This window comes from Symphalangus syndactylus, chromosome 17 (genome assembly GCF_028878055.3).
Source record: "Symphalangus syndactylus isolate Jambi chromosome 17, NHGRI_mSymSyn1-v2.1_pri, whole genome shotgun sequence".
Classification (NCBI taxonomy): Eukaryota; Metazoa; Chordata; class Mammalia; order Primates; family Hylobatidae; genus Symphalangus; species Symphalangus syndactylus.
The window spans coordinates 21,747,146-21,770,595 of NC_072439.2; the positions used below are offsets into that span (position 1 = coordinate 21,747,146).

The following is a 23,450-nucleotide window of genomic DNA, read 5'->3' on the forward strand; positions in this document are numbered from 1 at the left end:
GCTGAGGCAGAAGAATCACTTGAACCCAGGAGGCGGAGGTTGCAGTGAGCCGAGATTGCGCCGCTGCACTCCAGCCTGGTGACAGAGCAAGACTCCATCTCAAAAAAACCAAACCAAACAAAATAAAAAAACACTTATTGAGCACCTATAGTATGCAGTCCCGGCACAATTTAGAAATCTAACAGAGATATGGCCGGGCGCGGTGGCTCAAGCCTGTAATCCCAGCACTTTGGGAGGCCGAGGCGGGCGGATCACAAGGTCAGGAGATCGAGACCATCCTGGCTAACACGGTGAAACCCTGTCTCTACTAAAAATACAAAAAATTAGCCGGGCGTGTTGGCGGGCGCCTGTAGTCCCAGCTCCTCGGGAGGCTGAGGCAGGAGAATGGCCTGAACCCGGGAGGCGGAGCTTGCAGTGAGCCGAGATCGCGCCACTGCACTCCAGCCTGGGTGACACAGCAAGACTCCGTCTCAAAAAAAAAAAAAAAAAAAAAAAAAAAAAGAAATCTAACAGAGATATTATTGAAGCAGTGAGCTGGAGAGAGGAGACTGTTCCTGAAAGCCAGACTGCCGGGGTTTGGACCCCAGCTTTCGCCAGATGCGACGGCTCATCTCTGTAGTCCCAGCTACTCAGGAGGCTGAGGTGAGAAGATCACTTGAGGCCAGGAGTTCGAGGCTGCAATGAGCCATGATTGCACCACTGCACTCCAGCCTGGGTGACAGAACAAGACTCTGTCAGAAAGAAGGAAGGAAGGAAGGAAGGAAAGAAGCAAGCAAGCAGGGAGGGAGGGAGGGAAGGAAGGAGGGAGAGAGAGAGGAAGGAAGGAAGGAGAGAGAAGAAAAAAGGAAGAGGAAGGAAGGAAGGAAGGAAGGAAGGAAGGGAAAAGAAAAGAAAAGAAAGAGTTGCCTCTCTGTGGCTGTGTGACTCTAGGCAAGGTACTTAACTGCTCTGAGCCTCAGGGTCCTCACCTGTAAACTGGATCAGTAACAGTATCTGCCCCAAAGAACTATTGTTCTGGTGGGCAAGGAAACAGCAAGGGTCACTGAGAGAGAGACCCTACAACATTTTCAGGGATCTCTAAGCTGCTGGGTTTGGCTGGAAGGAGGAGGAAAGCAGTAAGGTAAATGACAAGACTGGAAGGGTCCACAGGGGCCAGGGCATGCAGGACCCTGGATGGGGGACTTAACTCTGAAGACGCTGGGGAGTCATGAAGTAAAAGGATCCCTTCGCTAGGTGGGTGGCATCGTCGGGGAGGTGACACTGGAGGCCAGGAGCCCAGGATCCCAGGGGTGGAGAATCTGGGGAAGGACGGAGCAGCTGTTGGGAGGGGAGAGGCACTCAGGAGGCCCAGCAGACAGGCTGTGGGACTGACGAGGCCTGGAGGAGGGGGTCTCAGACCAGGCTCTAATCGGGACTGGGAGACACTGGGGCCATCCCTAAGATGGCGACTGGGGAGAGAAGCAAGTCTGGGGTTGGGGCTGAGGCCAGGGAGGGACCCAGTGGGTGCAAGAGGCTGGGGGAGACACCCAGGGGAAGGCATGGAGCTGCTGGGGCCCTGGGCCAGGAGCTCAGGAGAGAGGACTGGGGTGCGGGGGTGGGCGTGAAGGGTGGGCTCAAGGGAGACACCAGTGTCCCTTGGCTGGACTGGGTGGGGCAGAGTGGCTAGGCCACGCAGGGCAGGCCAAGGCTCCTGCTTGGCTCAGACTGGGTCCGGAGAGGGTGGTCCCTGAGGACAAGTGTCCACCTCCTTCCCTAGCCTCACAGGATGTCCTGTGTTTACTGCGGTGGCCACAGCCGGAACCAGGACACTGGTGCCACCCCCAACTTAGCTTCCCATGGCCACACCCCCTTGGGTGAGGGAAAGCACGACAGAGAGAGAGAGAGAGAGAGAGAGAAACACACAGACAGGATGAGACAGAAAGAAACTAGGAAAGAGAGACAGAATAAGGACAGAGAGAAATAGAAGAACAGAGAGACACAAAGATAGAGACACACAGAGAGACACACCATTCGTGATAAGAACTCACAACAGGCCAGGTGTGGTGACTCATGCCTGTAACCCCAACAGTTTGAGAGGCCGAGGCAGGTGGATTACCTGAGGACAGGAGTTCAAGACCAGCCTGGCCAACATGGCAAAACCCCCATCTCTGCTAAAAATACAAAATTATCGCTTCTTGGCCTTTTGGCTAAGATCAAGTGTAAAATACAAAAATTAGCTGGGTGTGGTGGTAGGTGCCTGTAATCCCAGCTACTCGGGAGGCTGAGGCAGGAGAATCTCTTGAACCCAGGGGACGAAGGTTGCAGTGAGCCGAGATTGCGCCACTTTGCTCCAGCCTGAGCGAAAGAGCGAAAACTCTGTCTCAAAAAAAAAAAAAAAAAGGAAGAAAGAAAGAAAAGAACTCACAGCAGGCCGGGCACAGTGGCTCATGCCTGTACTGTCAGCATTTTGGGAGGCCAAGGCAGGAGGATTGTTTGAGGCCAGGAGTTTGATGCCAGCCTGGGCAACATAGTGAGACCCGCATCTCTCAAAAACAAGAAAACAAAAAACTCACAGCAAACTAGGGAAAGGAGCTTCCTTAACCTGATAAAGTGTATCTACAAAACACGGACCGCTAACGTCCTACTTTATGGCAAAAGGTTAAATGCTTTCCTCTAAGACTGAGAACAGGCAAAGATCTCTGCTCTCTGAGACAAGGGAAGAGAGGGGATGGTGTGTACCAGCCTCCCTTTTCTGTTTGACCCTGAGCAGAGAGAGGGGGATTTTCCTCCCTATGCTAGCCTGGCTGATAGCTCAGCCCCTTTCTGCCCTCACGTATCTAAAAGCTCAGTGCTATTGATACTTTGTCCCTCCGATAGCTACTCAGGGCCCACAGGACAAAGTCCGAGGCCCTCCTCATGGCCCTGCTGACCCCTGGATCTCCTCTTACCTTTCCCTCACACTCTCACCCTAACCATTTTCTCAAAGGGCCTTTGCACAGGGTGTTCCCGCTACCTGAAACACACTGTCATTCCTTCATCACCCATGGCTTTGGGTTAACTCCTATATATCTTCCAGGTGCAAGCTCAAATGCTACTTCCTCCAGGAAGCCCTCCTTGATTTCTCTTCCTAGGCTGGGGCAGGAACCTTTTCTGGACTTCCCCATCAAGGCTTTGACCTCTCTGCCTATAATTGCCCCATCACAACCCTCCTCTTTCTGTGTTTGTTCCCTGCTGGACTGTGAACGGTGTGGACACAGGCCTGAGCTGTCCCAGTCACCCTGTGTCCCCAGCACCATCCAGCCTGGGACTGGACAGAAGACCAGGTGCTCACTGAGTGTTTGCTGATGGTGAATGAAGACCCACTCCATTTCTCACCTCTGGTCCTTTTGCCCACATTTGTCCCTCTGCCTGGAACCCCCTTCCCTCGTTTTTTCCTTAGCTCCCTCCTCCTCAATCTTCCAGTTTGACTTCCTTTTATTATTTATTATTATTATTATTTTTTGAGACAGAGTCTCGCTCTGTCACCCAGGCTGGAGTGCAATGGCATGATCTTGGCTCACTGTAACCTCTGCCTCCCGGGCTTAAGCAATTCTCCTGCCTCAGCCTCCTGAGTAGCTGGGATCACAGGTGCCCGCCACCACGCCTGGCTAATTCAGTTTGACTGCCGATATCACCTCCTGCAGGTTCCTTTCCTGAGTTTGCCCCCTCCCCCCTGGGGTGGAGTTAGATCTGTTGATGTCCCCTGTGCCCAGCAAAAGACCTACCACTAAACAGGGCTTGTGAGTGTTTGTTGAATGAATACAGGAACGAAAGAACGTTTGCATGAATCAATGAAGGAGAGAGACTGCAATGAAGTGAGGGTCTCCCCAGGCCCATCGGGAGCCCCGACCATACCATCCCTTCTACCCCTCCTGGGAGGAGGGCTCTGGCTGGCTTCTAGCCACACCCCAACCCTTGGTTGCTGCCAGGCCTGGAAGGCATTTCCCAGAGCTCAGCACATTCCTGCCTTCCTCGGTGGCTGAGAGTGGGCAGGGGGCATTTCAGAGAGAAGGGAGGGAGGCCCCCAGCATTCCGGGATCCTGCCATCCTGGCCTGGTCCCCCATGCCCTCCGAAGTAGGCCCCAACCCTTTGGTGTGAGATGGGGGACAGGTCTGCAGAGGGGCCACCCAGGCTGGTGTGAGGGGCGAGGGTGCCGATGGAGGCCAGGGCTTGGTGTCTGTGCCTGGCTGGACAATGGGGCAGAAGCTGCTGACGTGCGCTTTGGGGGTAATCCCCCAGCCTCAGCCCAGCCCAGGCCTGGGGCCTGGGTTCAGAGAGCGACGAGCTTCCGAGGCAGCAGCCGGGTGGGTTCAAGTGGCATGTGGGGGTACCTGTGCTCCCTGTGCCGCCCCCCGGGGTCTGGTGAGTCAGGGCAGGCTGGGGGCTGGACCAGGGTCCAGGGGTTGGGGGTGAGGCCTGGTAGCCTTGGCTTGAGAGTCTGGCAGGTCTGGGTTCAAATCTGGACCCCTGCCAATGACCTGCTATGGTGATATTGGGAGAGTCACTTACCTTCTCTGAGCCTTCTTGTCTGCAAAGTGGAAGGGGCAGAAGAGCGTAGCAGGGATTTTGTGGTCCAGGAGAACAGGGGTTGGACCTCAGCTCCACCACCTCCTGGCCACATAGCTATAAACTGGGCATAGCTGGACGCGGTGGCTCACGCCTGTAATCCCAGAACTTTGGGAGGCCGAAGTGGGAAGATCACTTGAGCCCAGGAGTTTGAGACCAGCCAGGGCAACATGGTGAAACTTCGCCTCTACAAAAAATACAAAAATTAGCTGGGCATGGTGATGCATACCTGTGGTCCCAGCTATTTGAGGGGGCTCAGTCGGGAGGATTGCTTGAGCCCAGGAGGTTGAGGCTGCAGTGAGCCATGATCACACCACTGCACTCCAACCGGGGCAACAGAGTGAGAGCTTGTCTCAAAAGAAAAAGGGTGGGGAGCACAAGGAGCTCATTTTATACCCTTGATTCAAAACCAGGGCTTCAGCACTGAGCATGGTACTTAGTATATGATAGGTGTCCCCCTAAACAGTAACTCCATTAGACAGAGAACTAGGGGTCCCCTGTGCCCAGTCTTACCGAAAAGGGGCCAAAACCCCCCAGCAAGATGAGCCAGCCACCTAATTTGTGTGAAAAATAATACCAAATACTTATTAGTAACCCTCATTCTGTGCCCGGCATTGTCTTACATTTTCAGTCTCTTTTAACTCATTTAATCTTCACCACAGCCCCATAAGGTGGGTACTCTTACTATCCGCAAAGAGAAGCTGCGACTGGCAGCAGGTCACCCAGCCAGGAAGTGGTCACGTTGTGATTTGAACCCGAGTTGACAGGGAGAGGGAGTGAAAGGAGTTTACAGTAGAGGCGGTTGGCCAGGCCTGGGTCCTGGAGCCAGGAAACAGTGGGGCTGGGGTGGAGTCCTGATTCTCCAAGTCGAGGAAGCCAACGTGCAAATCCTTGAAGCTGAGCTCATGGCAGAGATCTCAGTCCAGGCAAGAGAGAGGCGGCTGGTGGCTGTCTCGTGGCCCCCCACCCCTTGCAGATAGATGTAGCTGGAGGAGGGGGATGTTTGTTTCTCCACCACCCACCCTCTGGTGACGTCACACCCCCGCAGCCAATGGCTGGGGTCTCTCTCTCCTCCCCCTCCCCATTCCTTTTCCCCCCCAGCCTAGGGCTAGGGCTGACAGACGGGACCAGGAGCTCTCGAGGTGTCTGGAGGCTCAGCGGTAAGAGATCAGCTGGCCGGTCCCTTCCCTGGCCAGGCTGAGACACTGTGGGAATGAGGTTCAGGGTCCCAGGAGGTGCTGGGAGGGGGCCTGGGGGCTCAGGAAGCCGTGTGGTGTAGGTGTTAAAGGTACAGACTTTGGAGCTAGTGGTTCAAATCCCCTTTCCTCTCCTTTCTGGCTGTGCAGCCTTGGGCAAGATGCTTCATCCTTTGTGCCTCTGTTTCCCCATCTCTAAAATGGGCTGATGTCTGGAGGCTACCTCACAGGGCTGGTGCCAGAGTAAATGAGTCACTGCTTTTAAAGAGCTAGGGCAGCCAGGCATGGTGGCTCATGCCTATAATCCCAGCACTTTGGGAGGCTGAGGCGGCAGGACTGCTTAAGCCCAGGAGTTCGAGACCAGCCTGGGCCACATAGAGAGGCCCCATCTCTACAAAAAAAATTTTTTTAAAAATTAGCTGGGCATGGTGGTGCATGCCTGTGGTCCCAGCTACTCTGGAGGCTGAGATGGGAAATTGGGTTGGGCCCAGGAGGTCGGGGCTGCAGTGAGCCGTGATCACACCTCTGCACTCCAGTCTCAGTGACAGAGGGAGACCCTGTCTCCAAAAAACAAACTAACAAACACCAGAGCTGGGGCAGGATGCCTGGGGTGGATCCCTGGAGTAGGGTGTTAGGGAGGCAGCATGGATCCTGTTGGTGGGAGGCTGGTGCCTGAGCTGGGTTTTGTCTCTCAGCCAAAGCCCCACTTTGGTAGCAGAGAAAGTGGGGGCCACTGAGGAGCAAAGGTTGGAGGTGCAACACTGTGAGATGCACAGCTCCCTCCCTCCATACTCTCCGTGTTGCTGTCAGAGACGAGTTTATATTAATTAAGCATTTACTATATACGAGGGATATTCTAAGCACCTGCTGTTCTCTCACAAATCTTCAAAGCCATTCTTATTGGCTCCATTTTGCAGATGGAGAAACTGAGGCCCCAGAGATGAAGGATCTTGCCCAAGTCCTCACACCTGGGAAGTGCTGGAGCAGGGACTAACCGAGGCAGCCAGAGGCCACTGCCTTAACTCCCCCTGACCCCCTAGGTGGCCTTGGATAATGTTTAGAGGTCTGGATGAGTCAGCTCAACCCCCCACCCCCATTACTACGGGAGATCACGCTGGTGGCTGGGGAAAGCTGAGGCTCTGAGCAGGCAGAGTTCCCAAGTGAAGTTGGTGGCATTCACCAGGGAAAGAGGGCCAGAAGGGCAATGCCCTCAGCCAATCCCTCAGCAGCCTCCAAATGAAAACCCCTTGCTCCCAGCTGCTCTGAAGGGCATGAGTCGCATCTGAAATGGATATCTCTGTTGTACCCACTCCAGGGAGATTTTACAAAGATTTAAGGAGCCAAGACAGGAAGGATCTTACTTAGCACACAGTAGGTGCTCAAGAAATGGGGACCCTGGGGATTCTGAAAGCTCTGGCATGTGCCAGGGTCACGCCACAGTAACCACCCAAGAAATAGGCTACTGGCATCTGGAGTGTCTGCCTGGTCCCAGTAGATCTGCCCCTAACACAAGGCAGGGACCCTCCCCACCCCTCCTTCCCCTGCCTAGTGGGATAGGCAGAGCTGGGAACACAGAGTCCTCTCTGTGGGTTTCCTTCCGAAGCTGCCCCCACCTTACCCCAGGGGCTGGGTACGTGGCTCAGGAAGAGCACAGTTGGGCTAAATATAACCTGGGCTTGGTGCCTGTCCCAGGCAGGGACGAAGAAGGAGGGCACTCTCTCTTGTCCCTGCCCCGCCTGAACTTCCTGTGCCAGGCTCCGGGCATGACCCTCACAGCCATGGGCCTGGGACAGAGAGCTTGGGACCCAGGAGACCCCCTCCACTACCACCTACAAGGTTCAGGCTTCTAGTGTCCCCAGCTCAGGACTCTGTGTCTGTATCTCAGTCCTGGGTAAGGGAACTGAGTTCGCTTTCACACCTGGGCTCAAGTCTCAACTCTGTCAGTGTGATCACGGGTCTCTTAACTCTCATCGACTCATCAGTTAAACGGGGTCCCACAAGGTCAAGTATGTAAAGTGCCTGCCCGGCCCAGGCCCGGCACCTGGCCTGGGTGTGTTTCTAGCACCGTTGGCCCCCTCCTGCCCAACCCAGCTCCTGCCCCAGTGCAGAGCCACCAGTGCAAAATTAAGGTGAAGCAGGGGTGAAGGGCAGGCACAGGTCCTAGCTCTGCCCCTTTCTGGCTGGGTGACCCCTCTGTGAGCCTCAGTTTCCACCCCTGTAACAGCCATAACATCTAAGGTGATTTTGAGGCCTATGGGTGCTAGCACAGGACCCAAGTCAGAGGAAGTGCCCCAGACGTGGCAGATAAGGTCTCAGTGCAGGGACTAGCTAATGTTAATACTAACCACTCAGCACCCATCAGTTGTTATGATGATTGTCCAGCTAAAGCGCTGGAGCTTTTTAAATTTTATTTTATTTTTTGAGATGGAGTCTCGCTCTGTCGCACAGGCTGGAGTGCAGTGGTGCATTCTCAGCTCACCGCAACCTCCGCTTCCCGGGCTCAAGTGATTTTCCTGTCTCAGCCTCCCAAGTAGCTGGGATTACAGGCGCGCGCTGCCACGCCTGGCTAATTTTTGTATTTTTAGTAGAAACAGGGTTTCACCATGTTGGCCAGGCTGATCTCGAACCCCTGACCTCATGATCCACCCACCTCGGCCTCCTAAAGTGTTGGGATTACAGGCCTAAGCCACGTGCCCAGGCCGTGCTGGAGTTTTTAGACAAGTTCAAGTCCTGGCACAGCCTGGAAGGGGCAGGGGGCTCACAGGGGATCCCAGGGAAGGCCACAGAGACCAGGACCCCTAGGAAATGCAGAAAGACGCCCTCTTACACTGTGGGGGGCGTGGGTGCTGTGGGAGTGTTAAGGGGTCCCCATGTCCTCTGTCCTGGCCAGTGATGAGCTATGAAAGGCCATTGTGTGGCCAGGGTGGGTGGGCAGGCAGGGGCGGAATGCAACTGAGCACAGCAGACGGGCCATTGTGTGAGGGAATGTGCCGCGTGAGGCCTGACCTTTCCCTGTGCAATAGGGGTTGGCGGGTTGGCATGCCAGGTGGGGGCTGTGAGGACAAGCCCAGAGTCGGGGGTTGGGGGAGACAGTATTCATCTCCATTTCCCCAGATGGGCCTGGCGTGTGGCTGCATGGGAATTTCAGCTTTGCCTCCTTCTGGCTGTGCTATGAGGCCTTGAGCAAGTTCTTTTGGCCTCTCAGGAAATGGGGTTTTCCGAGGTGAGGTAGAAAGTGAAGGTCTTAGCACGGGGACCAGCAAATACTAACCACTCAGTACCCATCAGGTATTATTACTACCCAGATAAAGGGCTGGAGCCTTCAGACAAATTCAAGTCCTGGCTCGACCATTTGTGACCTGGGCTAGTGACATCCCTTCCCCCAGCCTCAGGTGTCTCCTCTGTAATGGGCTCAGTAGTAGCTGATTGCACAAGGCTGTGCTGAGGGCCATGTGCAGTGGAGCATGTGGGGCGCTCGACACAAGGTCAGGGCCATAGGAAGTTCTTAGTAATAATAATGGCCTGACAGGTGCAGTGGCTCATGCCTGTAATCCCAGCACTTCGGGAGGCCGAGGCAGATGCATCACCTGAGGTCAGGAGTTTGAGACCAGCCTGGCCAACATGGTGAAACTCCATCTCTACTAAAAATACGAAAAGTAGCCAGGCGTGGTGGCGGGCACCTGTAATCCCAGCTACATAGGAGGCTGAGGCAGGAGAATCACTTGAACCCAGGAGGCAGAGGTTGTAGTAAGCCGAATTCGCACCACTTCACTCCAGCTTGGACAACAGAGCGAGACTCTGTCTCAAAATAATAATAATAATAATAATAATAATAATAATAGCAAGTATTTATAAAGCACCTGCCAGGTGCCTGGCACTTTACACTTATTAACTCATTTGATCCTCGGAACAGCCCTGCGAGGTAAGAGCTCTTATTCTTCTCATTTTATAGACAAGGTAACTGAAGCACAGAGAGGCACTGTGATTTGCTCACTGGGAGTACATGGGAGTGGCTATAATTATTTTATAGCTTCGAGAGGCTGAGGCAGGAGGATAACATGAGCCCAGGAGTTGGAGATCAGTTTGGGCAACCTAAGGAGACTCCATCTCTACAAATTAATTTAAAAAATTAACCTGGTGTTGCCGGGTGCGGTGGCTCATGCCTGTAATTCCAGCACTTTGGGAGGCCAAGGTGGGCAGATCACTTGCAGTCAGGAGTTCGAGACCAGCCTGGCCAGCATGGTGAAACTCCGTCTCTACTAAAAATACAACAATTAGCCGGGTATGGTGGTGCATACCTGTAGTCCCAACGTGCGTGCCTGTAGTCCCAACTACTCGGGAGGCTGAGACAGGAGAATCTCTTGAACCCAGGAGTTGGAGGCTGCAGTGAGCCAAGATCGCGCCATTGCACTCCAGCCTGGGTGACAGAGCGAAACTCTCTCTCTCTCACACACACAAAAACAAACAAACAAACAAAAAAACCGTAGCCGGGTGTTGTGGCATGCACCTGTGGTCCCAGCTACTCAGGAGGCCAAGGTGGGAGGATCGCCTGAGCCCAGAGACCGAGGCAGCAGTGTGCTGTGATTGCACCACTGCACTCCAGCCTGGGCAGTAGAGCTAGACCCTGTCTCAAATAGCAATTATTTTTTAGTGAGTTTGGCCCCCTCAGTTGGCCAAGACCTTTGGCATGGGGGCTTTGCTGCCTGACAGGCCTCGGAGTCAGTTTTGGCTTTACCGTGTGTTGTCCAGCTGAGTCATCCTGGGTAAAGGTCTTCTGAGGCTCAGCTTCCCACCTGCATGATGGGGATAGGGTATCAGCAGAACGCAGCAGGGTCAGGCATGCAGGAAGTCATCGGTGGGTGTTAGCCAATAACACTGCTCACATTATTCTTCTTAGAGCCCCGGACCCAGGAGGCCCAAGGAGCTGGAGGTGACCCTCAGGTGAGCGCAGGCTGGTGCCACATGCCCCTTCCCACCCCTTCCTCGCCTGCCTGGAGCTTCACATCCTGGTCTTTCCCTGGCAGGCAGCAAGAACCCCGCGGAAGGGTGTGAGCCCTGCAGACAGCTGTGTGGCACCTCGGGCTGGGCTCCTATTAGGAGGAAGTGCCTGCGCCCAGGCAGCGGTGAGAGGACAGCTGGGGTGGGGGCCCTTCTCCCCTTCCAATACCCACCCTGCTCTCTCCCTGTAAGCATGGCCTCCACCTCTCATCCTCTCCTGGCCTCAAGCCTCCACTGCTGTCCTCCCACAGGCTCAGAGGCAGCTGCTCCATGCAGAACTGAAGCTGGTTCTGCAGCAGAAAGGGGAGAGGACACAGGAGCCTGGGGTGCAGGTGCCTCCCAGCAACGCCATGGAGGCCAGGAGCCGGAGTGCCGAGGTGAGTGCCCACATGTCCTGCAAGGCGCACTTGAGGGCAATGGGGAGGCACAGACTAGGGCAGCAAGGAGACACTTTCTGGCCTCTCTGTGCCTCATTCCCTCCATCTGTGAAATGGAAATAATAATAGGGTCTATTTTATGGGTCACTGTGAGGGGAAGAAAATTAACATATGTAATGTCCTTAGTGCAGTGTCTGGCACAGGCTAAGACTCAAAGCAGTGAATTCATTGGCGCATAAAGGAGCTAAATTAATAAGGAGCTGAAGAAAATCCAGCAGAAACCCTTCATCAGAAGAGGCAGTATATGCCAGGTGCAGTGGCTCAGGCCTGGAATTCCAGCACTTGGGGAGGCCGAGGCAGGAGGATCGCTAAAGCCTAGGAGTTTGAGACGAGCCTGGGCAACATAGGGAGACCCTATCTCTACCGGAAAAAAAAAAGTAGCCAGGTTTGGTGGTGCATTCCTGTAGTCCCAGCTCCTCAGGAGGCTGAGGTGGGAGGATCACCTGAACCCAGGAGGTTGAGGTTGCAGTGAGATATGATTGAACCACTGCACGCCAGCCTGGGTGAAAGAGCAAGATCCTGTCTCATTAAGTCTCCTGTGTGGAAAGAATAAATAAGAAAAACAAAGTAAAAAAAAAAAAAAAAAGACCCTGTCTAAACACACACACACACACACACACACACACACACACACACACGGGCATATAATGTAAGGGTTATTAAGGACATGGGCTTGGACCCATGGCTCAAATCCCAACCCCTACCACTTCAGCTGTGTGGCCCTGGGCAGATGATCTCACCTCTTTGAGCCTCAGTTTCCCAGTGAAATGGAGGTAATGAGGCCGGGCGCAGTGGCTCACGCCTATAATCCCAGCACTTTGGGAGGCCAAGGCAGGCGGATCACTTGAGGTTAGGAGTTCAGGACCAGCCTGACCAATACGGTGAAACCCCATCTCTGCTAAAAATACAAAAATTAGCCAGGCATGATGGCGCACGCCTGTAGTCCCAGCTACTCAGGAGGCTGAGGCAGAAGAATCGCTTGAACCCAGGAGGTGGGGGTTGCAGTGAGCCGAGATCACACCATTGCACTCCAGCCTGGGGGTCGCAGCGAGACTCTGTCCCAAAAAAAAAAAAAAAAAAGAAAGAAATGGAGGTAATGATCTCCACCTCTGAGAACTCACGCTTGAGCCATTTGCAGAGTCTGGTGCTGAGGAAGCCTCTTTGAATGGCAGCTGCTGTCACTATTACTGAGATGGTGGACTGGCATCGACCGTGTCTTACTGTATACCAGGCACAGAGCGGGTCTACTGTTACAGGGGCCAAGCTGCTACTGGGGGTGAGAGGCAGTGGGTAGAGCGCCAGGAGTTTTCTGCCCATAGGATGGCCTATGGGTTCTGGGGTCACAGACTTAAGGTTGAGGCCCAGCCACTTAACTTGCTACAGGGCATTAGGCAAGTCACTTTATCTCTCTGGGCCTTAGTGTCCTCCTCTGTGACTGCCCAAGGCTCTGGGGAGAGGATGAAATGAGATCCTGCAGGCTGTGTTCAGTGGCTCATACCTGTAATCCCAACACTCTGGGAGGCTGAGGCTAGAGGATCCCTTGAGCCCAGGAGTTGGAGACCAGCCTGGGCAAAACAACAAGACTCCGACTCTATTTTTTTTTTTTTTTTTTTGAGATGGAGTCTTGGTCTTGTCACCCAGGCTAGAGTGCAGTGGTGTGATTTCAGCTCACTGCAACCTCCGCCTCCCAGGTTCCAGCGATTCTCCTGCCTCAGCCTCCCGAGTAGCTGGGATTACAGGTGCCCACTGCCACGCCTGGCTAATTTTAGGACTTTTAGTAGAGATGGAGTTTCGCCATGTTGGCCAGGCTGGTCTCGAACTCCTGACCTCAGGTGATCCTCCTGCCTCGGCCTCCCAAAGTGCTGGGATTATAGGTGTGAGCTACCGCGCCCGACCTGACTCCGACTCTTAAAAAAAAAAAGAGGCCGGGCGCAGTGGCTCATGCCTGTCATCTCAGCACTCTGGGAGGCTGAAGCGGGTGGATCATGAAGTCAAGAGATGGAGACCATCCTGGCCAACATGGTGAAACTCCATCTGTACTAAAAATACAAAAATTAGCTGGGTGTGGTGGCGCACACCTGTAGTCCCAGCTACTCGAGAGGCTGAGGTAGGAGAATCGCTTGACCCGGGAGGCGGAGGTTGCAGTGAGCCAAGATTGTGCCACTGCACTCCCAGCCTGGGTGACAGAGCGAGATTCCACCTCAAAAAAAAAAAAAAGAGAGAGAGATCCTGCACATAAAATGCTGAGCCCAGGGCCTGCTGAGCCAAAGGGTGGTATTGGTGGTCATGCTGTTCCCTACAGCCCCAGCCACAACTCTTCTTACCCACACTGCCCTGCTCAGCCCCCTAGTCCCTTGGGGCCACTGCTGTGGGGCATCTGGCCTAGACCTGCTCTCCCTCCAAGTCCTGGGCTCAATTCCAGTCTGTGCTGGCCCCAGTGCGCTGGCCATGACAGCGTCCTCTCAGATCCCTACTGCAACCTCCTTCCAGTATGCCTATGTTTACCCTATTTTGCAGCAGGGAAGTGGGTCCAGAGAGGGCAAGATTCTTCCTAAGACACACAGCAGATTGGATTCCTAGACAGGATCCAGGTTTGTCACTGCCTCTTCTGGGAAGCCCTATTGTGAATCCCATAGTGGCTTCTGGGCCAGGTCCAATCTGCATCATTTACAGTAAATACCGGGAATGCCATGTCTGCCAGTCCCATTCATTACCCACGCAGACCCCCTTCACTGGATTCCCTCTCCTGTGGGCGTTTCACAGGTCTTCGGGTCATTGAATTTACAATAGAGCACATTCTCACACACATTCAAGCCTGCAGGGAGGCAAATCCCACTCCCTGTCCCCCCAATCCCAGACGGCTTGAAGGTCCAGCCAGCCCCTTCCTCAGAATCCCATCCTCAACTATTCTCTTGTTCTGCTGTAATTAAAGCCCCTCCCCCATAGTTAAATTCAGCTGGTAGAATATGGGTCTCGGGGCCAGATGCAGTGGCTCATGCCTGTAATCCCAGGGCTTTGGGAGGCTGAGACAGGAGGATCTCTTGAGGCCAGGAGTTTGAGACCAGCCTGGGCAAAACAGTGATACCCCTGTCTCTTAAAAAAAAAAAAAATTAAAAATTAGCTGGGCGTGGTGGCGCGTGCCTGTGTTCTCAACTACTTGGGAGACCGGAGCGGAAGGTCTGCTTGAGTTTAGGAGGTGGAGGCTGCAGTGAGCCATGATCACACCACTGCACTCAAGCCTGGGGACAGAGTGAGAGACCCTGTCTCCCCCCACAAAAAAATAATAGGGGTCTCCATCCCAGCTCCAAATAACCCCCCATAAACTCTGGCCACATTCCTCTCCTATCTTTTGCACGCTTCTATACCCCATTTGGCTCTTCCTCCCAGGCCTGTGCTCTCTTACCCCTCCTACCCGCACCAACCGCCCCCGCCGACCCGCACCAACCCCCAGCCCCGCCCCCCAACCTAACCACGCCCCCGCGATCCTTGTCCCGCCTCTCAATCACAACTCAAGTTCTCTCCAGCCCACCCTGACGCAGTCCCTCCCCTTACAACCCCGTCTCCTCCCCTAACCCCTTTCGACTGCCGCTCTAGGGCCTTGGAGAAGCCAGCCGGCCCGCAGAGCTGTTTAACCGTTCCGCGGGTCCTAGAAAGCCAGCCGCCCGCGGGCTTGCTTAAAGGGGAGACGCCGGAATGGGTGTGCCCCGACGTCCTGCGAGGGCAGCGCCGAGGGGCGTGTGCCCTGAAAACCCGCTGAACAGCCGCTTTTGGCCGGGCGCGGTGGCTCACGCCTGTAATCCCAGCACTTTGGGAGGCCGAGGCGGGAAGATCGCTTGGGCCCAGGAGGAGTTCGAGACCAGCCTGGGCAATGTGGGGAGACCGCCCCCAACCCCCTTCTCTAAATATATATAAATATATATGTATATATATGTATATGAGCCACTGTTGAGCGCAATGGCGGGCTCTGGGCGAGGTCCGGCCCTAGAGCCCCCATGCGACACCTCGCCTCCCTCTGCAGGAGCTGAGGCGGGCGGAGTTGGTGGAAATTATCGTGGAGACGGAGGCGCAGACCGGGGTCAGCGGCATCAACGTAGCGGGCGGCGGCAAAGAGGGAATCTTCGTTCGGGAGTTGCGCGAGGACTCACCCGCCGCCAGGAGCCTCAGCCTGCAGGAAGGTGGGCCGGCCCGGGGTGTGGGGCGGGGTCGAACTGCGGGGCGGGGTTAGGAATCAGCCTTGGGTCCAAAGAGAGGCTGAAACTCACCGGGGTATGGGGGCGTGACCGGCGACCAGGAGGCGGGGTTAAGGGCTTGGGGCGGAGCTTTGCTGACCGTTCACAGCAAACTCCGGAGGTTCACTGTCTGGGTGCGAATTCCACATTCCCCGTTTACTAGCTTGTGATCTTTCTGTGCCTCAGTTTTCTCATCTCTGAAATGGAACTTATTCTAGTATGGGGTTATTATGTATTGAGGATTTAACGAGTCAGTATGTGAAAACACTTAGCACATAGCTAAGTGGCACATAGTGCTTAACTACGTGAGTGCTAGTAAATGTTTTTGTTCTTGGGGCAGGAGAAACGGGTGGAGTGAGCCACTTAGAGGGGTTGGGAAGAGGAGCTTTGTAAGTAAAGGATGTTTTAGGAAACGGATGAAGCTGACGTGATTTCTTCATGCAATAACTATTTATTAGTGCCTTCTATTTCAGACTTTATTTATTTATTTATTTATTTATTTATTTTGATACGGAGTTTCTCTCTTGTTGCCCAGGCTGGAGTGCAATGGCACGATCTTGGCTCACTGCCACCTCCGACTCCCTGGTTCAAGCGATTCTCCTGCCTCAGCCTCCTGAGTAGCTGGGATTACAGGTGCCCTCCACCACGCCCGGCTAATTTTTGTATTTTTAGTAGAGACGGGGTTTCACCATGTTGGCCAGGCTGGTCTCGAACTCCCGACCTCAGGTGATCCATCCGCCTCAGTCTCCCAAAGTGCTGGGATTACAGGCGTGAGCCACCGTGCCCCACCCTATTTCAGACATTATCTTAGCTGCTTGGGCTACAGCCGTGAACAAAACAGTGAACAACAGTCCCTGCACTTATGGAGCTTACATTCCAGTGGGGAGAGACTTTTTTTTTTTTTTTTGAAACAGAGTCTCGCTCTGTTGCCCAGGCTGGAGTGCAGTGGTGCAGTTTCGGCTCACTGCAAGCTCCGCTTCCTGGGTTCACACCATTCTCCTGCCTCAGCCTCCCTAGTAGCTGGGACTACAGGCGCCCACCACCACGCCCGGCTAATTTTTTGTATTTTTAGTAGAGACGGGGTTTCACCGTGTTAGCCAGGATGGTCTCAATCTCCTGACCTTGTGATCTGCCCACCTCGGCCTCCCAAAGTGCTGGGATTACAGGCGTGAGCCACCGCGCCCAGCCGGGAGAGACATATTTAAGCACCGCACCTGGCGAGATCTTGTCTTTAAAAAAAAAAGGGGGGGGGGGTGCTGGGCACGGTGGCTCACGCCTGTAATGCCAGCACTTTGAGAGGCCAAGGCGGGCAGATCACCTGACGTCGGGAGTTCGAGACCAGCCTGACCAACATGGAGAAACCCCGTCTATACTAAAAATACAAAATTAGCCGGGCGTGGTGGCGCATGCCTGTGGTCCCAGCTACTCGGGAGGCTGAGGCAGGAGGGTCGCTTGAACCCAGGAGGTAGAGGTTGCGGCGAGCCAAGATCGCGCCATTGCACTCCAGCCTGGGCAACAAGAGCAAAACTACATCTAAAAAAAAAAAAAAAAAAAAAAAAAAAGCTGGGTGTAGTGGCCGGGCGCGGTGGCTCAAGCCTGTAATCCCAGCACTTTGGGAGGCCGAGGCGGAAGGATCATGAGTTCAGGAGATCGAGACCATCCTGGCTAACACGGTGAAACCCCGTCTCTACTAAAAATACAAAAAGAAATTAGCCGGACGTGTTGGTGGGCGCCCGTAGTCCCAGCTACTCGGGAGGCTGAGGCAGGAGAATGGCGTAAACCCGGGAGGCGGAGCTTGCAATGAGCAGAGATCGCGCCACTGCACTCCAGCCTGGGGGACAGAGAAAGACTCCTTCTCAAACAAAAAAAGAAATAAAAAGAAAGCTGGGTGTAGTGGCTCACGCCTGTAATATCAACATTTTGGGAGGCTGGGGTGGGAGGATCAGTTGAGCCTAGGAATTTGAGACTGGACTGGGCAACATTAGCCTGGGCAACATAGTGAGACTGTTTAGAAAAGAGAAAGAAATCAGGGAGAGGGAAAGCAAACATCTATGGAGACTGACAAGGAACTCCCAGAGATGCTCCAGAGGGTGTGGCACCTTGGAAGCCAAGGGAAGCAAGGGTATGAAAGAGAGAGTGAGGTTAGATCAGATGCTGAGTGGTTTAAGCAGATGAGGCCTGGGACTTGACCCTTGGACTTACTATACAGAGGTCACTGCCTGGGACCTTGAGAGGAGCAGTTCAGATGTGCGTGTTGGAAAGCAGGGTCAGAGGTGTGATTGGAGAACTGGTAATAATGCCACTGGAGAACTCAATACCTTTTGCCTATTAAGGTGAACAGATCAATAGGGCAGGAGCTCCGGGGGAGTGACAACCTTTCTTATGCGAGAAATAATAATATGTTTGTATGCTGATGGGAATAATGTAGACGAGAAGGACAATTGATGATGTGGGAAGAGGAGAGAATTGCTGGAGGATGTCCCTGAGAAGGCGGTGGAGGGATTGCCCTGAGCTAGGAGTGGGGTTAGTTCATCCCCAGGAACAGGAAGGCGAGTGGAGTAAGTCGCCGCAGGAGAAAGGGGGTGAACAGACAGTGTGGGAGCTTCTGGAAGTTCCCTTCTGATTCTGTTCTCTCGGTAAAAGAAGCAAAGTCAGTATCTGAAACGTAAGGATGGGTAGGGGAGCGACAGGGTGCAGGCGTGACCTGAGTGGGCGCGGCTTTGTTCATTGCAGGGGGTGGGGATAAGGTCATGGGGCGGGGACTAGCGTAACTGCGACTCAATCCTGCGCTGGGGATTGGAGAGACTAAAATTTGGGGCGGGTCCTCACCGTGGGGGTTCCGTGCAAGTGGGCAGAACTAGGCCCGGGCGCAGCCGGGAGATGCCCACGTGCTGCGCACCTCCACTTCGCCCGCAGGGGACCAGCTGCTGAGTGCCCGAGTGTTCTTCGAGAACTTCAAGTACGAGGACGCACTACGCCTGCTGCAATGCGCCGAGCCTTACAAAGTCTCCTTCTGCCTGAAGCGCACTGTGCCCACCGGGGACCTGGCGCTGCGGCCCGGGACCGTGTCTGGCTACGAGATCAAGGGCCCGCGGGCCAAGGTGGCCAAGCTGGTACGCGTGCTTAGCCCGGCCCCGGCCCTGGACTGCCCCAGCGATCCGGTCTCTGCGCCGTGAGCCCCATTCCCCGCCATCGTGGGCCAACCTTGCCCTCTGTCTTGTCACTAACCCAAGCTAATTCCACCCTCTGCCCCTTCCTCTCTGCCCCAAACTCTTTCCCGGGAAGGGGGACAGACCCACCCCAGCCCAGGGCCCTCACCCACCTCGCAGAGGCGTCCCCACCATCGGATCCAGGCTTGCCAGGGGTCCTGAACCAGGCTATTTGGAGCCAGGGAAGCCAGATTCCAGCCTGAGTGCCAGCCCAATTACTGCTGAGTGGCCCTGGACAAATTTGTTTTCCTCCCTGGGCCTCAGTTTCCCCATCTCTAGAATGAGGATGTTGGGGAAAATCCCGGATCAGGATCTAGAAATCTTGGGTCCCAGTCCCTACACTCCTGTTGACTCATTTGGAGATTCTAAATGGCTGCCTGCTTTCCTGGGCACTCATGGTGAAATGACAGGCAAGAAGTGGGGATGATGTTTGGGGAACAAGATACTTGACCCAGCGCATCCCCAGCCTGGTCCAGTACCAGGTGGGGCTCTTCCTGTCCACTCCCAGCCTCCCACTGTCCCACCGCCTCCCGCCTCTCTCCTCTCTCCCCAGAACATCCAGAGTCTGTCCCCTGTGAAGAAGAAGAAGATGGTGCCTGGGGCTCTGGGGGTCCCCGCTGACCTGGCCCCTGTTGACGTCGAGTTCTCCTTTCCCAAGTTCTCCCGCCTGCGTCGGGGCCTCAAAGCCGAGGCTGTCAAGGGTCCTGTCCCGGCCGCCCCTGCCCGCCGGCGCCTCCAGCTGCCTCGGCTGCGTGTACGAGAAGTGGCCGAAGAGGCTCAGGCAGCCCGGCTGGCCGCCGCCGCTCCTCCCCCTAGGAAGGCCAAGGTGGAGGCCGAGGTGGCCGCAGGAGCTCGTTTCCCAGCCCCTCAGGTGGAGCTGGTTGGGCCCCGGCTGCCAGGGGCCGAGGTGGGTGTCCCCCAGGTCTCAGCCCCCAAGGCTGCCCCCTCAGCAGAGGCAGCTGGTGGCTTTGCCCTCCACCTGCCAACCCTTGGGCTTGGAGCCCCGGCTCCGCCTGCTGTGGAGGCCCCAGCCGTGGGGATCCAGGTCCCCCAGGTGGAACTGCCTGCCTTGCCCTCACTGCCCACTCTGCCCACACTTCCCTGCCTAGAGACCCGGGAAGGGGCTGTGTCGGTAGTGGTGCCCACCCTGGATGTGGCAGCACCGACTGTGGGGGTGGACCTGGCCTTGCCGGGTGCAGAGGTGGAGGCCCGGAGAGAGGCACCTGAGGTGGCCCTGAAGATGCCCCGCCTTAGTTTCCCCCGATTTGGGGCTCGAGCCAAGGAAGTTGCTGAGGCCAAGGCAGCCAAGGTCAGCCCTGAGGCCAGGGTGAAAGGTCCCAGACTTCGAATGCCCACCTTTGGGCTTTCCCTCTTGGAGCCCCGGCCCGCTGCTCCTGAAGTTGTAGAGAGCAAGCTGAAGCTGCCCACCATCAAGATGCCCTCCCTTGGCATCGGAGTGTCAGGACCCGAGGTCAAGGTGCCCAAGGGACCTGAAGTGAAGCTCCCCAAGCCTCCTGAGGTCAAGCTTCCAAAAGTGCCCGAGGCAGCCCTTCCAGAGGTCCGACTCCCGGAGGTGGAGCTCCCCAAGGTGTCAGAGATGAAACTCCCAAAGGTGCCAGAGATGGCTGTGCCGGAGGTGCGGCTTCCAGAGGTGCAGCTGCCCAAAGTGTCAGAGATGAAACTCCCAAAGGTGCCAGAGATGGCTGTGCCGGAGGTGCGGCTTCCAGAGGTGCAGCTGCCCAAAGTGTCAGAGATGAAACTCCCAAAGATGCCAGAGATGGCTGTGCCGGAGGTGCGGCTTCCAGAGGTGCAGCTGCCCAAAGTGTCAGAGATGAAACTCCCAGAGGTGTCAGAGGTGGCTGTGCCAGAGGTGCGGCTTCCAGAGGTGCAGCTGCCGAAAGTGCCAGAGATGAAAGTCCCTGAGATGAAGCTTCCAAAGGTGCCTGAGATGAAACTTCCTGAGATGAAACTCCCTGAAGTGCAACTCCCGAAAGTGCCCGAGATGGCCGTGCCCGATGTGCACCTCCCGGAAGTGCAGCTCCCGAAAGTCCCAGAGATGAAGCTCCCTGAGATGAAACTCCCTGAAGTGAAACTCCCGAAGGTGCCCGAGATGGCCGTGCCGGATGTGCACCTCCCGGAAGTGCAGCTCCCGAAAGTTCCAGAGATGAAACTCCCTAAAATGCCCGAGATGGCTGTGCCAGAGGTTCGACTCCCCGAGGTGCAGCTGCCAAAAGTCTCAGAGATGAAACTCCCCAAGGTGCCTGAAATGGCTGTGCCCGATGTACACCTCCCAGAGGTGCAGCTGCCCAAAGTCTCCGAAATGAAAGTCCCTGACATGAAGCTCCCAGAGATAAAACTCCCCAAGGTGCCTGAGATGGCTGTGCCCGATGTGCACCTCCCTGAGGTGCAGCTGCCGAAAGTGTCAGAGATTCGGCTGCCGGAAATGCAAGTGCCGAAGCTCCCCGACATGCATCTTCCGAAGGCACCAGAGGTGAAGCTGCCCAGGGCTCCAGAGGTGCAGCTAAAGGCCGCCAAGGCAGAACAGGCAGAAGGGATGGAATTTGGCTTCAAGATGCCCAAGATGACCATGCCCAAGATGACCATGCCCAAGCTAGGGAGGGCAGAGTCCCCATCACGTGGCAAGCCAGGCGAGGCAGGTGCTGAGATCTCAGGGAAGCTGGTAACCCTTCCCTGTCTGCAGCCAGAGGTGGATGGTGAGGCTCATGTGGGTGTCCCCTCTCTCACTCTGCCCTCAGTGGAGCTAGACCTGCCAGGAGCACTTGGCCTGCAGGGGCAGGTCCCAGCCGCTAAAATGGGCAAGGTAGAGCGGGCAGAGGGCCCTGAGGTGGCAGCAGGGGTCAGGGAAGTGGGCTTCCGAGTGCCCTCTGTTGAAATTGTCACTCCACAGCTGCCTGCCGTGGAAATTGAGGAAGGGCGGCTGGAGATGATGGAGATGAAAGTCAAGCCCTCTTCCAAATTCTCCTTACCTAAGTTTGGACTCTCGGGGCCAAAGGTGGCTAAGGCAGAGGCTGAGGGGGCTGGGCGAGCTACCAAGCTGAAGGTATCCAAATTTGCCATCTCACTCCCCAAGGCTCGGGTGGGGGCTGAGGCTGAGGCCAAAGGGGCCGGGGAGGGAGGCCTGCTGCCTGCCCTCGATCTGTCCATCCCACAGCTCAGCCTGGATGCCCACCTGCCCTCGGGCAAGGTAGAGGTGGCAGGGGCTGACCTCAAGTTCAAGGGGCCCAGGTTTGCTCTGCCCAAGTTTGGGGTCAGAGGCCGGGACACTGAGGCAGCAGAACTAGTGCCAGGGGTGCCTGAGTTGGAGGGCAAGGGCTGGGGCTGGGATGGGAGGGTGAAGATGCCCAAGCTGAAAATGCCCTCCTTTGGGCTGGCTCGAGGGAAGGAAGCAGAAGTTCAAGGTGAGCGTGCCAGCCCGGGGGAAAAGGCTGAGTCCACCGATGTGCACCTTAAGATCCCCGAGGTGGAGCTGGTCACGCTGGGCACCCAGGAGGAAGGGAGGGCAGAGGAGGCTGTGGCTGCCAGTGGAATGCAGCTGTCAGGCCCGAAGGTGTCCACAGCCAGGCAGGTGGTCACTGAGGGCCATGAGGCGGGGCTGAGGATGCCTCCCCTGGGCATCTCCCTGCCGCAGGTGGAGCTGACCGGCTTTGGGGAGGCACGTACCCCAGGGCAGCAGGCTGAGAGTACAGCCCCTTCAGCAGAGGGCACAGCAGGCTGCAGGGTTCAGGTGCCCCAGGTGACCCTGTCTCTGCCTGGAGCCCAGGTTGCAGGTGGGGAGCTGCTGGTGGGTGAGGGTGTCTTCAAGATGCCCACCGTGACAGTGCCCCAGCTTGAGCTGGACGTGGGGCTAAGCCGAGAGGTGCAGGCGGGCGAGGCGGCCACAGGCGAGGGTGGGCTGAGGCTGAAGTTGCCCACACTGGGGGCCGGAGCTAGGGTGGGGGACGAGGGTGCTGAGGAACAGCCCCCAGGGGCAGAGCGTACCTTCCGCCTCTCACTGCCCGACGTGGAGCTCTCGCCACCCGGGGGCAACCACGCCGAGTACCAGGTGGCAGAGGGGGAGGGAGAGGCCGGACACAAGCTCAAGGTGCGGCTTCCCCGGTTTGGCCTGGCGCGGGCCAAGGAGGGGGCCGAGGAGGGTGAGAAGGCCAAGAGCCCCAAACTCAGGCTGCCCCGAGTGGGCTTCAGCCAAAGTGAGATGGTCACTGGGGAAGGCTCCCCCAGCCCTGAGGAGGAGGAGGAGGAAGAGGGCAGTGGGGAAGGGGCCTTGGGTCGCCGGGGCCGGGTCCAGGTCCGCTTGCCACGTGTAGGCCTGGCGGCCCCTTCTAAAGCCTCTCGGGGGCAGGAGGGCGATGCAGCCCCCAAGTCCCCCGTCAGAGAGAAGTCACCCAAGTTCCGCTTCCCCAGGGTGTCCCTAAGCCCCAAGGCCCGGAGTGGGAGTGGGGACCAGGAAGAGGGTGGATTCCGGGTGCGGCTGCCCAGCGTGGGGTTTTCAGAGACAGGGGCTTCAGGCCCGGCCAGGATGGAGGGGACTCAGGCTGCGGCTGTCTGAAGCCCCTGGTCAGATGGGGATCCCTTCTTGCCTTCCTTTCTCTACCCCCTCGCTGTCGTGTGTGTGATAACTAGCACTAACCCTAAGAGGGCCGGGAGGTGGGTGACTGACCAGGGCTGGTGGGGAGGCCTGCTCCTGTCTCTCTGGCAGGAGTGCCTGTACCCCACCAAGCCATGTGAATAAAATAATCTGGAAGTAGCCATGTATTTGTCTCCTCTGTGTGCATAGG

The 23,450-nt window shown here is 56.0% G+C and overlaps 1 protein-coding gene across 4 annotated transcripts; it reads left to right on the plus strand.

Moving 5' to 3' along the window:
- The first annotated feature begins 4,291 nt into the window (after positions 1 to 4,291).
- On the plus strand, positions 4,292 to 23,423 carry PRX (periaxin). Of its 4 annotated transcripts, none has more exons than XM_055248712.2 (7): positions 4,292 to 4,381; positions 10,679 to 10,722; positions 10,806 to 10,904; positions 11,031 to 11,156; positions 15,235 to 15,391; positions 18,362 to 18,558; positions 19,208 to 23,423. In XM_055248712.2, the coding sequence occupies exons 1-7, from the start codon at positions 4,339 to 4,341 to the stop codon at positions 23,219 to 23,221; spliced, it is 4,680 nt and encodes a 1,559-aa protein (XP_055104687.2). In that variant the 5' UTR covers positions 4,292 to 4,338; the 3' UTR covers positions 23,222 to 23,423. The 4 variants fall into 4 exon arrangements, with proteins under 4 accessions (XP_055104687.2, XP_055104688.2, XP_063476955.1 ...); XM_055248713.2 differs by lacking the exon at positions 4,292 to 4,381 and adding an exon at positions 5,705 to 5,745; XM_063620885.1 differs by lacking the exon at positions 4,292 to 4,381 and adding an exon at positions 9,621 to 9,703.
- Positions 23,424 to 23,450: the final 27 nt, after the last annotated feature.

Coding starts and splice junctions, on each gene's coding strand:
- PRX (XM_055248712.2), top strand. CDS start 4,339: ATGTGGGGGTACCTGTGCTCCCTGTGCCGCCCCCCGGGGTCTG. Junction 11,157..15,234: donor CCAGGAGCCGGAGTGCCGAG/GTGAGTGCCCAC, acceptor CTCCCTCTGCAG/GAGCTGAGGCGGGCGGAGTT. Junction 15,392..18,361: donor GAGCCTCAGCCTGCAGGAAG/GTGGGCCGGCCC, acceptor CTTCGCCCGCAG/GGGACCAGCTGCTGAGTGCC.